This window comes from Alligator sinensis, unplaced genomic scaffold (assembly GCF_000455745.1).
Source record: "Alligator sinensis unplaced genomic scaffold, ASM45574v1 scaffold840_1, whole genome shotgun sequence".
Taxonomy (NCBI): Eukaryota; Metazoa; Chordata; order Crocodylia; family Alligatoridae; genus Alligator; species Alligator sinensis.
The window spans coordinates 654,032-671,014 of record NW_005842643.1 but is presented as its reverse complement, the minus strand read 5'-3'; the positions used below and the strand labels follow the sequence as shown (position 1 = coordinate 671,014).

Sequence of the window (16,983 nt, the reverse complement as noted above, 5' to 3'; positions counted from 1 at the left end):
CTTGGTTGGAGGGCAACAGGGCAGGCCCTATGACGAGAGGCTGAGGGACCTGAACCTGTTCAGCCTCAGCAAACGGAGGCTGAGGGGGGATTTGGTGGCTGCCTACAAACTCATTAGGGGAGATCAGCAGCAAATAGGAAGGGCCCTATTCCCCACAGCAGCACCTGGGGTAACAAGGAACAATGGCCAGAAGCTGCTGGAGAACAGGTTCAGGTTAGAGATTAGGAGGCACTATTTCACTGTTAGGGTGGCTAGGATCTGGAACCAACTTCATAGGGAAGTGGTCCTCACTCCTACCTTGGGTAAATTCAAAAAGAGGTTGGACGAACACCTGTCTGGGGTCATGTGATCCCAGCATGTGCTCCTGCCAGTGGCAGGGGGGCAAACCAGATGATCTGTTCAGGTCCCTTCTGACCCCAAACTACTATGAAACTATGAGGGCTGTTTGGGGGGTTCATGGTGTCATGTATAGATATTTTCCTGAAGGTGATATACTAACATAATATTTAGTTTCTACGGGCATGTTTACATGTTGCCATATGGTGACATTGTTACTGTGCCATATTTTAGTACTTCCTTTTGGAAGTACTTAAGCACAGCATAGTAATCACCCATAATGCACTGTACTCATGGTGCATGGTTATTTTTAGCAGCTACTTCGCTGTAGTGGCACACTATAATGGGGAAGCATGCCAGTATGGTGAAGTAGCTGCTGGTCACATGTAGACACCTGTGGATGCTACATCGTCGTAGCAAGGTAGCATCATGTGTATATGCATCCTATTTATAGCTAATGTTAAATTGTGTTCTGTCTTATCATTTTTCTGTTTGTATGAATTTCAGTATTTGATACAAATGTATTTCTGTATTTTTATTACATGGTTGGGATTGAGCAATATAGTGATGATTAAGATCAGTGTTAGTCTCAGACAGTACTATTGTTACATCCAAGGAATAATCACTGAGAATGTGCATGGCTGTGCATATTGCTGCATAGGTGAGCTGAGGTCCATCCACAAATATATAATGGGGAAGGCTGGTGGCCAACCTGACCCCTGGAAACAGTCTAATCAAAGACTGGTATTTCTCACATTTGAAGAAAATAAGTGAGAGACCATACATCACTGAGATAATTGATAGCTAAGGATAGATGGATCAGAGGTGCACTGGTGCAGTTGCAGCCCTCTGATTCCTTATCCATGCAAAGTTTAAAAACAACTTTCTGACAGTGGGAGCAGCATTTCTAGTCATTAAATGGAAGTGGTATTATCTGACTAGCTCTGCACACTGATGCAGTACAAATAGCCATTTGTTTTCGTTGATACAGCCTAGTGATTTGATTTGATTTGATAAAAGACAAGACAGCTTGAGTATTTGGGAAATAAATGACAGGATAGTTTTGAATTTCACCATTGTTGTTACTGCTGGACGTTGAATCCACTCAAGATAATAGAAGGATAATAATAAGGATATTATTTCAGAAGCAGTAAGGAAGAGTTGTTTGACCCGGCCTCAATCACTATTCGGTGAAAAATACACAAGACCCGTGGTTGCTATACACCTTCATCTAACAAAGGAAAAGAAGAAGCCAGGGAGCGTGCAATTGCTCACAGCCAGCAATGGAAGCACAGTCAACTACTGGACTCTTCGGAATCAGTCCATCAAAAATAACTTTTCCAAAAGTATTCCAAACCCCGTCAAATATGGGTTTTGCAGCACAGTCCCCATCACAGCTACAAGCAGCTCCCACACTTCCACTCTCAAGATCTCCCATACCAGTAGTCTCACCTCTCTCAACAACTACACCACCTCCAGAGAGAAATAAGAGTATTCAGCAAGGGCTGGCTACAGAGCACCATATCGAATCTGAGAAAAACAGACATCAGAGAGAGAAAACGCAGCAGGGGGAAATCTATGCTTCCGAAGAAAAGAATAAGGTAAGTCAAATGTCTTGCAAGTGTGTGGAACTGACAGATTCTCTGGGATGAATGCTCAGATACTGTAATTTAGAGCCAGATTTTGAATGGCTGGCTTTATTTTTGCGCATAGAATTTGCAGACACAAATCAAGCATGTTTCTCTCTTTTTGAGTGCAAACCTGGGCAAGGATCCTTCAAACAATTGTATGTGTAGCCCAGATACACCCAAGGGTGCTGTTGTCAACTGGATGGGATAGGTGGACAGGCAATAGTGCTGTGAGAGGGATGCTGTCTTTTGGGTTCAGATACCTCTATCCTCAGTAGAGCCAGGCCAGGCAAATGTTACTTAGCTATATACAGTTTAGTGATTCATAATATAAATATAAAATACACCTGAAAATAAATATTTACAAAGGATAAACAATAAACAATACTCTAAAATAGTTGATGGTCTGGGAACTGACCATCCTCTGGGGTGTCACACCCAGCACCAACACCTGATAGGGAAACCCTATAATCAACAAGCAAGGTGAGTCCCCTAGTCACCCCAGTGGGAGGAGTGATAGATCCTGAAACAGGAAAGCACAGGTAGGTTAAGGCATCACTTCAGTGAACATCTACAGGCAACCCAGCAGGTAAGCACAGGTAAGTCAGGTAACAATGCAGTAGTCACATACGGACAACAAAGCAAATAAACACAGGTAAGTCAAGGTACCATTTCAGTAAACATATACAGGCAGCACCCAGGTAACTCAATATGAACATGTTAAAGAATACCCATAATTATATTAACATCAACATTATATCAATCACAAAATATGAGGTGCATTCAATATCCCACAGGGTGTCCCGTGGAGCCCCTCTCTTTTTGAGTCCAGGCTTGGGCTTACTTCCTAGTAGAGAAGGAAGGCTCCAGAATCTCCCCTCCCTCTGACAGCACTGGGCCTCCATCCCACAACCCGGGACCTTGTATAACTAGCTCCCGCAGGGGCCCCTCCCAGGGCGCTGCCTCTGTGGGACCCACTCCCCAGCAACTCCCGCTCCCACTCTCCTGAGCAGTCGGGGTCGTCCCCTGGACGTCGGCTCCCTGTGGCCTCTCCCCAGTAGTGCCTCCCGCTCCTCTTGTGGCCAGGCGCCCACTCTGGGTACTCAGGCCAAGCTGCGCTGCCTCCTCCGGCTATCCGGCCTCAAACCGGGGGTTGTCCTCTCTCCGTGCCCCTGTGCACTGAGGGCTCTGGGCTATGCCAAGCAGCGCTGCCACTGGCTCCAGCCACCTGGCCTCACGCTGGGGCTTCCCCGGGCCCCGCTCTGGTCACTGAGGGCTCTTTTAGATATGCTGAGCAATGCTGCTGGCTTCGGCTGCCCGGCCACACGCTGAAATCCCAGGCCCAAAATGCCTTAAGTGGCTCCTAGGGCTGAGGCTCCATGCACCAGTCCGTGCACCACGAGGTGGCCCAAGCGGTCTTGAACCGCTACGAGGACTAAGGTTCCATGCACCAGGTTGTGCACCGCGGGAGCCTCCTGCTGCTTGAATCTCCGAGCAGCATCTTCAGGGGTTCTGGATGATCGCCCACTGGGCAGCTCTCCCCAACTCTGGGGGGCTCTCCCACAAAACTATGGGGAGCATCATAGGCCATAGCCCTGCATGCTAGATCTGGTGCACAGGGAGGCTTAGAGCCCAAGCCCAGCATGCAGGATTCAAGCTAGGGTAGTGTGGGGCCCCTAGAGCCTGATCCTAGCTGGGCGGGGGCAGCACAGGGCCCCTGGAGCCTTGGGGGCAATATAGGGCCTGAGCCAGCCCACAGACCAACCCTGAACCATTCATTTGGCCCCCAGGGCCAAAACTGTGAGCACCACTGGCCTGATGCTTATAGACCTTGCACAGGGACTAGGAGACAGGCATTCTAGGCCTCCTGCTTTTCTGGCATCAAGCAGTTGCTGGTCATGGTTTTTGTAAGACTACAGTTTCAGGAACTTATGCACAGTTACATAGTTCCCAAGCAAACCTCTTTCACCTCAGAGTCCACATTACTGTACTGTGGTCTTCTAAGCATGCTCGGAAAGGAACCATAGGACAAGTGTAGCTTTTTAGGTGAAAATAGACTCTAAAATCTACATAAATGCCAAAAGTGGCCCTTTAGCACATAAAGGTGAAACTGGATGTGTTTTACAATGTAGAATGTATTACAAAATGCTTGTGTCTTACATGTAGGTGCATCTACACAAAATGTTACTGTGCAGTTGGCTAATTAACTGTGCAGTAAACATCTCAGAGTCTACACAATAGGGCACCGCTATTATGGCCCACAAAATTAATAAGCTCCGTGGCATGGTAGTACTTGCAAATATAAGTACTACCCTGCTGCAGAGTTTTTTTGTGTGCTGCAGTGCACATGTAAACACTGCTCCGTCTGGCTGGGGCACAGGGTGCTTCAGGGTGAGGCTAGCCAGCAGGAAGCCCCCACACTGAAGCACCCTTTTGCCTAAGTCAGTCGCTGTACAGCATGTGGAGCCCGGTCAGAGCAGCCTTGGGCTGATAGATTGAGTCACCACGTCCCCTGCCAGCCTGGGCTGCTACACACAAATAAACTCTGGAGCAATACGCTATGGAGATTTTTGCTCCTGAGTGCATGTTCAAATAGTGCTCCCGGGAGCAAAATACTCCAGAGCAATAAGCTATGGAGTTTATTTGTGCACATTAATCACACATGTACACGTGCCCACAAAGCTGTAGGCAGAAAGCTGCTGATAGATGTGATTTAACCTTTAACTTAATTTATGTTCTTATGCACTAATTAACTAAAACAGCAGAAAGAAGAGAACACCTTGTATAACCAGTATGAGATGAGGATCCGCCCCTGTATTGATCTCGTTGACTCTTTGAGAGCCCTTGGAATAGAAAAGGACCTTGCTTTGCCAGCCATTGCTGTGATTGGAGACCAAAGCTCTGGAAAAAGCTCAGTCCTAGAAGCACTGTCTGGTGTTGCTCTTCCTAGAGGCAGTGGTAAGAATTTACCTCATGGCTTTCCATCTCTGAAGTCTCTGATAATTGCTGGACAGGTTTGTTTCTCTTTGGAAATGGCATACTTGTGAAGCTAATTTATACCTTTACCATCCCATCATATGGAAAACATCATTACAAATAGAGCTGTGCAGAAAACAGAATTTCTGATTCACAGGAAATTCATCAGCTCTGGTATGTGACCTCACTCTAAATTAACCAAATCTTAGAATTTATCATGAAACATATTTTTTAAAGAAGAAAGGTTGGGGAAGGGAGTTAAACAAAACACTTAGTTTCAAACAAATTGAAGCATTTTGTTCTGTTTAACAAAAGTGAAAATAAACATTGATCAAAATTGAAAATGAACATTGAAATTAAAAAGTGTAAATTGTTTCAGTTTGTATACACCTTTTGGCAAAATAAACATGTTCTTTTTGCATTTTTTTCATCAGAAATTTCTGATGAAAACCATACTGTCAGAAAATTTATGATCAGCTGTACTTAAGACCATGAGTCCAAGCTGTCATTCAAAGTAATGCTTTTTCAGATAGGCAGGAAACAGGTAGAGGTCTGATAAGTAAAAGAGAGTATTGGCAGTTCCAAAGGATGCTCATCATAATTCTTTGTATAAAAGAGTAGGATTTGCAAACTCCAAACTAACTGAAAAATACCTAACTTCTTAGACATCACTTGGTCTTTATCATGTTTGCCATAGCATAGTTTTTCTGCTAGCATTACACTTGACCACACAACCCAAGAATAATTTTAGGGAAATATTCTTAATTCAGATATTATAAACATTTAGATGACTGCAAGACGAAAGGGGACTTTGATGTTCAGTAGTGTTTTCATAGCCCTACTACGTATATGATTCTATTCTGACCCAGTTTTTAAACAGCTGTTTCAAATGTGTATGGTATCTGTAGTACATGTGCTTTAAATATATCTTTTCTTTTCAGAAATATTGCTAGTTCCAAAGGTATTGTCTATATTACAAAATTTGAAATATCTTTCAAATAATTATAACCTTCAAAATGGGAGAAATGATTTCAGTATTACCACTTCAAAGTGCAGCATAATAAATAGGATGACTTCTCTCTTCATTGATCCATCAATATCCAACATAATTTTCCAGCTTTCACATATGGCACTGAAAAAGCTCTGTGGACAGCTGTGAAGCTTTGAAGAGGGGCAGCTATGAAGCTTATGCATACTACAGGAAGAGTTATATTCTGTGGTGTTCTCTGCATGTATTAAAAGCAGCAAGTATGATCTCTAACATGATTAATTCTACCTCTGAACTTCTATAGGTATTGTTACCAGGTGTCCTTTAGAACTTAAACTTAGAAAAACACCTGAACAGGTGTGGAAAGGGAAAATTAGTTACCGGGGTATGGAGGAGAAACTCGAGAATCCTATGCAGGTGGAGAAAGCAATAAGAAAAGGTATGTTCAATTTATTCCATTCTGATTCCATTGTATTTCTTTACTTTATTTCTATGTTGTCCCCCCAAAATAGCCTCAGAACAGCTGACAATAAAAAAGCCATAAAAACAGATAAAATAGTACAGGCAACCCCTGCTTAATGCTATTTCGCTATAACACTCATTTTAAATTGATACCTGATTTCACCTAGCACTCAGCAAGTTTCGTTATAACACTCGCAGTTGCCCCCACCCAACAGGTGAACATTATTTAAAGTGCCATGAGTTACAACAGGGGCCTGCATGTCTGTCAGTGCCCACAAAATGCTCATGGGATGGAATGAACAAAGGTTAGGCACCACTGCTCTGCACAATATTCTCAGCCTACAGAAGATACAAAGTATGCGACTACTCTCCCATCCTCATACAGATCTAACTCAATATCTCTCACTTGAGATTGGTCATAACTATACTCAGTCTGTATTTATATGTATATTCTTTGATTATTTTAAGAAACAATTAAAAAAAATGATGAAGTCAGAAAAACCAATAACGTATCCAGAAGTCTTTTCCAACTTATAAAATAGGTGTAAAAAATACTTATCTGCCTCCCAATGCTGTCAGCAAGTAACTAATGCTTGGAAAAACATTTTGAAGATGAGCAAAGATTTGTGTGAATACTTAAAGCCAAATCCTACTTGAAGTCAAACCTATGAGATTTGCCATGAAGAGATCTCCAGGCAGGATTTGCTGCCAAATGCCTTCTTAAAAGCAAACCTGGGACAATATGTGTTTGTTATGCTCAACTCTGAAATTCCTTAAGATGAGTTTCTAAACTCTGTTTTTGTTGCTTTGTTCTTTTTCCCCTTGTAGCCCAGAATATAATAGCTGGTGAAGGAGTCGGTATTAGCCAAGAATTAATTTCCCTAGAGATCAGTTCCCCAGACGTTCCAGATCTGACCCTTATTGACTTGCCAGGGATTGTTAGAGTGGCTGTGGGGAATCAGCCTACTGACATTGGAGAACAGGTAAAGCACATACATGTTCTTCTCTGGGAATCAGTTTGAGCTGTAGAGGTCCCATGCATGAGTTGCCTTAAACAGGAGGCTTTGCTGGAGGATGCAGATAGTACTATATGGCATAGTTAATTATTTACATACTAATAAAGAGCTAGTGAACATACAGAATGGTTACTGGAGACAGAAAATGCTGGATTGCACAAAGATTGCACTGTAGTACTGAGATACCAAATCACTTTGGGTACAGGCAGAATGGAGGTCAGTACACGTTAATTTATCTTATTTCTCTAACTAATTTAAAGCTAGCTTGGGCTTTTTACACTACACTGCAGCATGGAATACATGACGGTCAAACCTGTCAATGAAATTCAGCCAAAGGACAGCTCATACCTTAAGAAACATCTTCCTTGTGTATTTATTACACACTCTGATCCTCATTTGAGGAGCAAGAAAATGATAGATTTGTTCCATTACTGACTGAGGCATGTTCTAGTGCTTCCTCAAATAGTGGTTCAGATTCTAACTTCAAAAGAGTCCTCATGTATTTATATAGTAGTACAAATGAGAGCAGAATATGACCCATTTTCAGTTTTTTTCTGAACCTTGTAGAATATTTTGTGAAGTGAAAAAAGATAATGAGACTGACAAGTTTCCTTAGTTAATTTTAGGAAAAAAGATAACAGGAACTAATTTGTGTAAACCAAAATGAGTTATACCACAAGATCAACACTAGTTGTTATGTGGCCCTACTGTTAATAATAGCTGAGGGCCGGATGATGATGTATATTATGCACCTCCATAATGTGGCAAAAAGTAGGCAAAGATTAACATTTTTTTAATGGGAAGGTTCAGGTGTAGATACTGCAACAACATTAAAGAAAATGCAAGTGAGATTTCTTTACAGTCAAGAATTCAAGGCAGCAGTCATATTATTCTATGATAAAATTGCCATAGTAATTTTAAGACTACTTACTGCATCCACAATAAATTTGTTAGTGTGATATCACCTACACATTTCCATTGTCCTTGAGTGCCTTCATTCTCCAAAAATAAAAGGTAGATAGAGCATTTTACTTTCAGGATGTGCAATAAAATTGGGTTGAAGGGAAACATAAAAAACAAGGAAAAGAGTTACCAAAGCTCAGAGTAAGCAATTAATTTAATTAACTACATACAGGTAGATCTGTGTGAGCCTTTGTCAACACACAACACATTGACTTGAAGTGAAATGAAGTTACCCAAATATCACATAAGAAATTTTTCATAACTTTCTCATGAAAATGCAAAGCAAAGACATAGCACTTTCTTCTGATGGACGTGCTTTCTAGATTTATACTTTTAGTCCGACAAATTAACATCAGATAAATCTTAAATATAACTTGTATATTTTTTCTGGTTATGCATTTTGATATGGAAATGGTTGTCTTATACAATGGCCACTTCTGAGAGTAAAATATAAATAATATTTTCATCATCAAATAGATCGTTTACCCAGGCTGACATTTCACAAAGCTGATGAGACAGCAATCTGTCCTCATATATCCACAGTGTGTATGACATTCTATCTTGTCAGCTGAAGAAGTGACTGGTTATCCCCTGGAAATCATCATATGCTATATGATAACATTAACCATTATTTCATTTCCTTCTTATTTATTGCAGATCAAAAACCTAATTAAAAAATTCATTGTTAAACGAGAAACCATCAATCTGGTGGTGATATCCAGTAATGTGGATCTTGCAACAACAGAGGCACTGAAAATGGCTCAAGAGGTAGATCCTGAGGGGGAAAGAACTCTAGGTATGTTATAATTTCAAAAATGCAACTTAGGGAAGAAGTAGGTTATATTTCATGGAGTCCTCTCATCCTTTCCATCATGTCTCAATCTCAATCCACTATACTAGAAAACGAACAACCTATAGAAATAGTATCAATTTTGCAAACAGATAAAAGGTAAGTAATAGGGATGGAATGTGAGACTTGTATTACTTTTTACAATATACATTAAATTTAATAATGCAAAGCCATATCACTTAGAAACATTTTAGAAAAGGGAAAAAGGTTACCACAGGAAGACAGAGAAAGTCACTTCAGAATGACTTTAGAATATACTGTATTGTTGGGACTTGTACTTAGCTTGGATTCTTGTACTGAGTACTTTTACAGTTTCACAGACATGATGGAGGGGTTTTTTTAACCCAAAAGCTTGTCTCCAACTCATCCAATTATTCAAGCTAAGGCAATAATAGCTCTTATCTCACCTAACCAACCTTGCCTCTTTCACATCCCCAGACCATCATGGCTTCAACAACACCGCAACTAAATACCTTGATAGATTTTCTCCATCTGTAATGTCTATGTTTCTCTAATGTTCTCATATTCATTCACAGGGATCCTGACAAAACCTGATTTGTTGGACAAAGGAACAGAGCACGCTGTGGTTGATATAGTACAAAACCGTGTCATCCTGCTGAGAAAGGGTTACATGATGGTTAAATGTCGTGGGCAGCAAGACATACAGAACAACATAACCCTGGCTTCTGCAATTCAGGAAGAGAGAAAGTTCTTCGAGAATCACAAATATTTTGGGTACTTTAACAACAAATGGCCTAATCTTTAAGTTGGTGGCAAAATTCAGACCGATTTGAGTGAGACTTCATTGGGGCCCATAATTGGGGCCCATTACACTTATTTTCCATTTTTATGTAGGATTGTTTTCCAGTGTGAGAGACTTTGCACATCACATATTTTTTCTTAAATTGATCTACTTTTGAAGTTAAAAGTTAAGCTCCAATCTAGAAAAGAACATTTTGACTTTTAAGGACTTAAGTAGAATCAATGAAGTCAGGTTGAGCATGTACTTAAATTGTTTTGCTGAATTCAAAACAGTTCCTATCCACTAGAAAGTATAATGAGACTTGCAGAAAAAGTATGGGCAGCTATGTCAGAAGAATACCATCCTCTGCAGTAATTAATACATCAAGAGAAGGTGGAAGTAGCTTTATTTAAGTACTTCTATCACATATGGCAATGTACCATGTTTTCTCACAGATAACATGTCCCCAAATAAAATATGTATGTAAATGTTTTTGGAAGGACGCTTCTAGAATATTGTTAGCATTCCCCAGCTTGATCAAAAGAAACAATCAACCCTTTTTATGTTTCAGAACTGTGCGAAAAAGACAACGCTCACTTTTTCTGCAAAAACAAATTTTGTCTGTTCTTTACTCTTTTTCAGAGATCTTCTGAAGGAAAAAAAGGCTACTATCCCCCTTTTGGCTGAGAAACTTACAAATGAACTGGTGATTCACATCAGTGTAAGCTAAAACAGAGAAACTTTAGGCTTTTAAATTGCTGACCATTAAAAACCTAAGAGTTGATGTCATAACTTGGAAGACTAGGCTTGTCAAAAATACTTCTGTAATTAGCTTTTAACTAGCCTGACTTGATGACAGTTAGGAAGTTTATCGAGCCTTTTACTGGGGATCAGAAGACCTGTATTCTGTTCTCAGCTTTGCCATTAACCCAGGGTTGTCCAAGTGGCAGCTGAGAGGACACATGCAGCCCACAAAGGGTTAATGTTCAGCCCCCAGGTTTCTACCCAGCTGCTGCCCCCACTTATCTCTCTAAATGATGCTGCATCTGGCGTCTCTAGGCTCATGCACCTCTTCCCCCCATCAACTTTCACTTCCTGCTCCTGCCCTAGGGGCAGGGTAGTCCAGCAGTAGTGTGCATGGCAGCAGCCCATATGAATGGTGCATAGAGCATGTGGCCCAGGGGGCCACAGCTTGCATTAGTGCAGCTCCCAGGGTCTGGGGCCTGTGTAGTGTGCAGTCTGAAGACACCCTGAGCTTAGGCAGCTCTGCCTTTAGTTTATATGCTGACAATGGACATATCACTTAATCTTTTTCTGATTCAATTTTCCCTCCTTTAAAGTAGGTATTATGGTTGTGGAGTGGTCATAGAGTCCCAGTCCTCCACACTCACTACAGAGGACTTAAGGGAAATACTAGTGAGACAATAAACCAGGTTGACAGCCCCTCTGGGGCAGAGAAAGGAGTGGGGGAAGAAGGGGCAGATTATGACCCAGCCCACAGCTAGTCCAGGGCTGTGCGAAATAGCAGTGTTCCACTTTGACTTCTATTCTGACATTTCAACAGAACAGTGTTTCGTTTTGAGTTTTGTTTCATTTCAAAAGCACTGTTCCGTTCCGTTTAGTCGAAACAGTTTCACTGTTTCGAGACTGTTTTGACATTTTGCCCATAGAGGAAGCACAAAACAGCCTATAACTTTATTATTTCTTGCTTGATTCTGATGAAACTTGCAGGGATGTTAGCCCCTTCTGAGGGCATGAAGCCTGCCAAGTTTCAAGGAGATAGGTGCAGGGGTTTCTAGGAAACTGTATCTCAAGCTGCTGATAAACAGGAGCCGGGGAGCAGGAGCAGCATCCTGTGATCCGGCAGGCAGATCAAGGGCCCGCACCCCCAGGAAGAGTCCGGTAGAGCCCCTGCAGCCCTCCTGGGGGTGCAGCTGGGCTCCCAATCTGCCTGCCAGATGACAGGAAGCTGCTTCTGCCACCTGGGACCGCTCAGTTCCCAGTGGTTCGCATGCTGGAGAACTCAGCCTGGCTGGAGGAAGTGCTTCCTGCCACCGGGCTCTGTTCCCAGTACTGGAAAACTCAGCCTGGCTGGGGGAGGCACCAAGCAGGAGTGTAAAAGCAGCACTGACTGATACTTCTGTGTTTGCTAAGAGAAGTGATAAGAGCTAGAGAAGACTGTTGGACCTGTAAGAGCAGGAAGGGATATGTATATGTCCATGGCCACTCAGAAATGTTCTAGTTCTTTCAAAGAACGGAGTTGTTCTGTCCGTTCAAGAATTTCTCTTTTCCTGACTAGAGATCTTTGCCTGCATTAGAAGAGCGAGTGAGTGAAGAACTTCGAAAAGCAATTGAAAAGTTACAGAAAAATTGTGGGAGTGTACCTGAGGAAGAAAGTGAAAAGATGATGTTACTCATAAAAGTAAGTATAAGAATCACTGCTACAAACCTGGAGTTAATATATGAGGGCATTTGGCTCATGGTGTCCAGTTTGGACAAAGCTCTTCTACCTAGTTCTGTCTCTTTACTATGGATCTTCCTATCCTTAAGAGTTGATAATGAACTGCTGAAAAAGCCATTTCACCTTATATACACTAAGGCAGGATGGGAGAATCTGAAATGACTACCTTCAAAGATTTTAATGAACATATTCATAAGCATGTCTGAGTGTCTACAACTAGAACTGTATCTATGGACTTATCTACACATGCATTCATGCGCCAATGCTACTGTGCATTAAGTTTAGTACCTCTAATATGAAGTACTACATAAATGCACAGTAGCCAACGCTAATGTGCAGTAGCAATGGCGCACAGTCTTTCTGTGATGATTATTGTACAATAGACTAATTCTACTATGCATCAGAGCATTAGCATGGTTTTTGCCATCACACACTAATGCACAGTAGAGTTAGTCTACTGGGCATTGAGCATCTTGTGTAGATGTGCTGAAGGCAGGGCAGTGTGGCAGGGCAGAAGGCAGGGCAGCGTGGCACCTTATAGACTGATTCTTCAAGCCAATGGTCAATATAAATAATGTGTAGTGTGTTTTCATCCTTCTCTCCTGTTGGGTATGCTTCATTTTGTATAAAGAACTTGAGTATTCATTGAGTCAGAGGCAAGGATTTAGGTAAGTATGTACAGTATATGCAATAGTGTTTCTAGTGAGGGGCAGCTGCAGTGGATTTGCAGAAACAAGAGGTATCCAAAGCAGAAAAAGAAATATAACTGAAATTTCCAGAGAAAAAACATACTTTAACTGCAAATGACTGAAATCCTACTGAACATGCATATAAATTAGTTCTGCTGAAATGTTAAAAATGTCCAAGATTCTTTTTTAATCTCATAAATTATTTTAATCTCGTTATAGAAAATAAAATGTTTTAATACAGACATCACAAATCTGATTCGTGGAGAAGAAGACTTATATGAAACTGAAATCAGAATGTTTTCAAAAATCCGCAAAGAGTTTCAAGAATGGGGGAGAATACTGGATGTCAGGTCAGACAAGGGTAAGTACAGAGGAACGGCAGCTGAAGCTGCTCAGAAATGTTCAGTTGCACTGATCTGGACTGAAATTATATGAAATCTAATAGACTATGTTAAGCTGTTAAACAAATGACACTTAGATGCCTAGAGAAAGATCCCAGAGAGTGGAGATGGTCCACTGTGTTGCAACCAATAGATTTCCCCCTGGCTTCACTGAAGTCAATGGAGCAAAGAATATGTATAGGAGTGCAGGACCTGCACCAAGATGCTTCCTCTTTTTTCCTTAGCCTATGGTTCAAAGTTTGGGGTAGTAATTTGTGGGTTCCAAAACAACTGCAGGCACCAAAAGAATAAATCCTTTTTACAGATAAACCAAGCTACTAATTGCTTACTTAATTTGAACCTGAAACTATGAAAATGACATGCACAAATAGGCCATTAGTAGGGACTCAAAGCATTTCTCTCTCTTTCGGAATGCCTACTTGGTTTTCTGTTGGTAAGTATGTAGTGCTCCTTTCTATCTAGCAGCTCCTCTTCACATAACACTTTTTATTTCTTGATGCATTTCTCCATTATATGACTAAAATTAATTCTAAATTAGTAGTTGTGAAATAGAGGTGCATGCCACTAAAAGATGAATTCATTTAGATATATGCATATTCATTGACTAGTCTGTCCATCATGAACCCATAACCCATTAATCTGAAAGTATTACAGGAGTGAAAAAAGGTAGGAAAGTATGGAACAGAAGGAAATAGCAGATAGGGAGAGGGGACATCTAAAAATGGCAGGAGCACACAGCAAGTGAAAAACTGTAGTTTCTTTGTAATGTTATTTAGTCCCCTTCCCAATTAGTGAAAGTTGCATGTATATGTATATGGGAACTGCACTTGTATTCCAAGAAAAATGGAGACAATTATGCCTGCTGTTTCCTTGATATTGTGATTTGAGGTCTACAGATAAAAAACATTGTGTATGAGGCAGGTATTTGTGCTTACAAAACTTAAGTGACTGCAAAGTTCATTTAATGATCCTAATTTCAGTATATCATGAAAGAGCTAGAGAAAGTAATAAAAATAACAGATAAAGTGAGTTTCATACGGTAAAATATGTTAGAAGATGTTCATGTTGGCTGACCAGTTTAACAAAACTCTGCATACCTTGCTCCTAAATCTCAAACTGCCATCCGAATGACATTAAATTAAGCTTTAATTTTACATCTGCATTGTATGTGTATAAACTCATACATTTCTGGTATGTCTTAGGGGTTGTAAAGAAGGGTCCTGTAAGAACTGAGAGCAGCACTGTTAGTGATGATTTGTTATCTCCCTCCTCCAGTTGCTCATGATTATACTATAATTCCATAATCCACCCATACTTCATCAATTCCCTAAGAAGAATTTTTATTCAAATCAGGGATGCTCAACCCAGATTTGGTGGTAGGGGAGTCATGGCACCATTCCCCTGCTGCCATAATTCCAGGCTCATAGGGAAACCTGCGCACTGGAGAGCATAGTTTCATAGTTGTTAAGGGCTGGAAGGGACCTTACAGATCATTGGGTCCCACCCCGCTCCACTTGGGCAGGAAAGGCTGCTGGGATCAGATGATCCCAGCAAGATGGGCATCAAGACGCTTTTTGAAGATCACTAGGGTGGATGACTGTACCACCTCTGTGGGGAGCCTGTTCCAAACCCTTGGTACTCAACTTGTAAAGAAGTTTTTCCTTATGTCTAGCCTGAAGCTATCTTCAATCAATTTGTACCCATTATTTCTTGTCCTCCTCTGGGGGGGCCTTGGTGAATAGATGCTATCCCAGGCCTTGATGTACACCCCTGATTATACTTGTAAACTGCCATCAAGTCCCCTCTGGGTCTTCTCTTCTCCAGGCTGAACAGTCCCAAGTCCTTCAGCCTTTCCTTGTATGACCTGGTCTCAAAGCTTCTGATCATGTGTGTGGCCCTGCTTTGGACTCTCTCAAGCTTCTCCACATCCTTCCTGAAACACGGTGCCCAGAACTGGATGCAACGCATTAGCTGAAGTTTCACCAAGGCTGAGTACAGTGAGAGTATGACATCCTTAGCCCTGCTCGAGATGCCTCAGTAGATGCGTGCCAGTGTTTGATTAGCTCTGCCAGCTAAGGCATCGCGTTAGTGGCTCATGTTCATTTGGTTGTCTATCACGACACCCAGGTCTCATTCAACTGTGGTGCTGGCAAGCGTAGCACTGCTGAGCCTGTAAGTGTGTTGTGGATTGTTTCTCCCTAGATGGAGCACTTTACATTTCTCCGTATTAAATGACATCAGGTTCAGGTCTGTCCACCTCATGAACCCATCCAGGTCGGCCTGTAATGCCCCGAAGCCTGTCTTCAAGTGTGACCGCATTCTCCCATAGTTTGCCAGTTCACTTTTAATACCCAAATCCAAATCATTGATGAACATGTTGAAAAGCACTGGTCCAAGTACTGAAGCCTGAGGGACACCACTAGTCACCTTCTGCCATTATGACTCAGTTCCGTCAATCAATACCCTTTGGGTCCTACCATGGAGCCAGTTACCTATCCACTGGACCATAAAGTAGTCGAGGCTGCATTTTCCCAATTTTACCATGATCACATTGTAGGAGACTAGGTCAAAAGCCTTTTTGAATTCCACATATATGGTATCAACTTCACTTCCCTTATCCAGATGGCAAGTTAGCTGATCATAGAAGGAAATGAGGTTGGTCTGGGATGATCTGCCTGTAACGAAGCCACATTGGCTATCCTTCAGAATACAGTAAATGTTCTGTTAACTGGCATTTTACAAGCCGGTATGCTCAATTAACCAGCGTGCCGGCTTGTAAAATAAAGTGAAACTGGAAGTGCCCACCGTGGCACTTCCGGTTTCTCTGAGTCCCCACGGCCCGGGGCAAAGCAGCCTGTGCTGCTGAGCCCCCACGGCCTGGGGGCATGACAGGCTGTGTGGGGCCCGCCTCCCTGTCCCACAGGGCCTGCAGGAGGGGTGGCAATGCTGCAGCAGGCGTTGTGGGGCCCGCCTCCCTGTCCCACAGGGCCTGCAGGAGGGGTGGCAATGCTGCAGGAAGGGCAGAGGTTACGCCGCAGACGCAGCGGGAGAAGTGGAGGCCTGGGCCACTCAATTAATCAGCATATTTTGTTATCCGGCACCCCCCATTCCTGAGGGATGCTGGATAACAGAGCTTTTACTGTACTGCCTTCTGTTAGCCTGTCTGTAATGGATTCTTTGATAATTTTCTCCAGGATTTTGCCAGGGATTGAGGTCAAACTGATTGGCCTGTAATTTCCTGGGTCCTCCTTTCTCCCTTTCTTAAAGATAGGCACCAAACTGGCCTTCTTCCAGTCTTCTGGGACCCCTCCCAAGTGTCACAAGTCTTCAAATAACTTTGCCATATATTGCGCAATGACGTCAGTCAGTTCTTTTAGCATTCATAGATTCATAGATGTTAGGGTCGGAAGGGACCTCAATAGATCATCGAGTCCGACCCCCTGCATAGGCAGGAAAGAGGGCTGGGGCTAG

At 42.1% G+C, this 16,983-nt stretch overlaps 1 protein-coding gene across 1 annotated transcript in view; it reads left to right on the top strand.

The window, feature by feature from the left end:
- LOC102385138 (interferon-induced GTP-binding protein Mx1-like) overlaps nt 1-16,983 on the top strand; it is a 31,245-nt gene that overhangs the window by 2,483 nt on the left and 11,779 nt on the right. The window contains exons 2-10 of the mRNA XM_006033589.3: nt 1,482-1,937; nt 4,727-4,922; nt 6,233-6,367; nt 7,219-7,373; nt 9,027-9,165; nt 9,756-9,954; nt 10,604-10,682; nt 12,261-12,383; nt 13,331-13,472. Coding sequence (XP_006033651.1) covers nt 1,620-1,937; nt 4,727-4,922; nt 6,233-6,367; nt 7,219-7,373; nt 9,027-9,165; nt 9,756-9,954; nt 10,604-10,682; nt 12,261-12,383; nt 13,331-13,472 — 1,486 coding nt within the window. The 5' untranslated portion in view covers nt 1,482-1,619. The remainder of the gene's footprint in view (nt 1-1,481; nt 1,938-4,726; nt 4,923-6,232; nt 6,368-7,218; nt 7,374-9,026; nt 9,166-9,755; nt 9,955-10,603; nt 10,683-12,260; nt 12,384-13,330; nt 13,473-16,983) is intronic.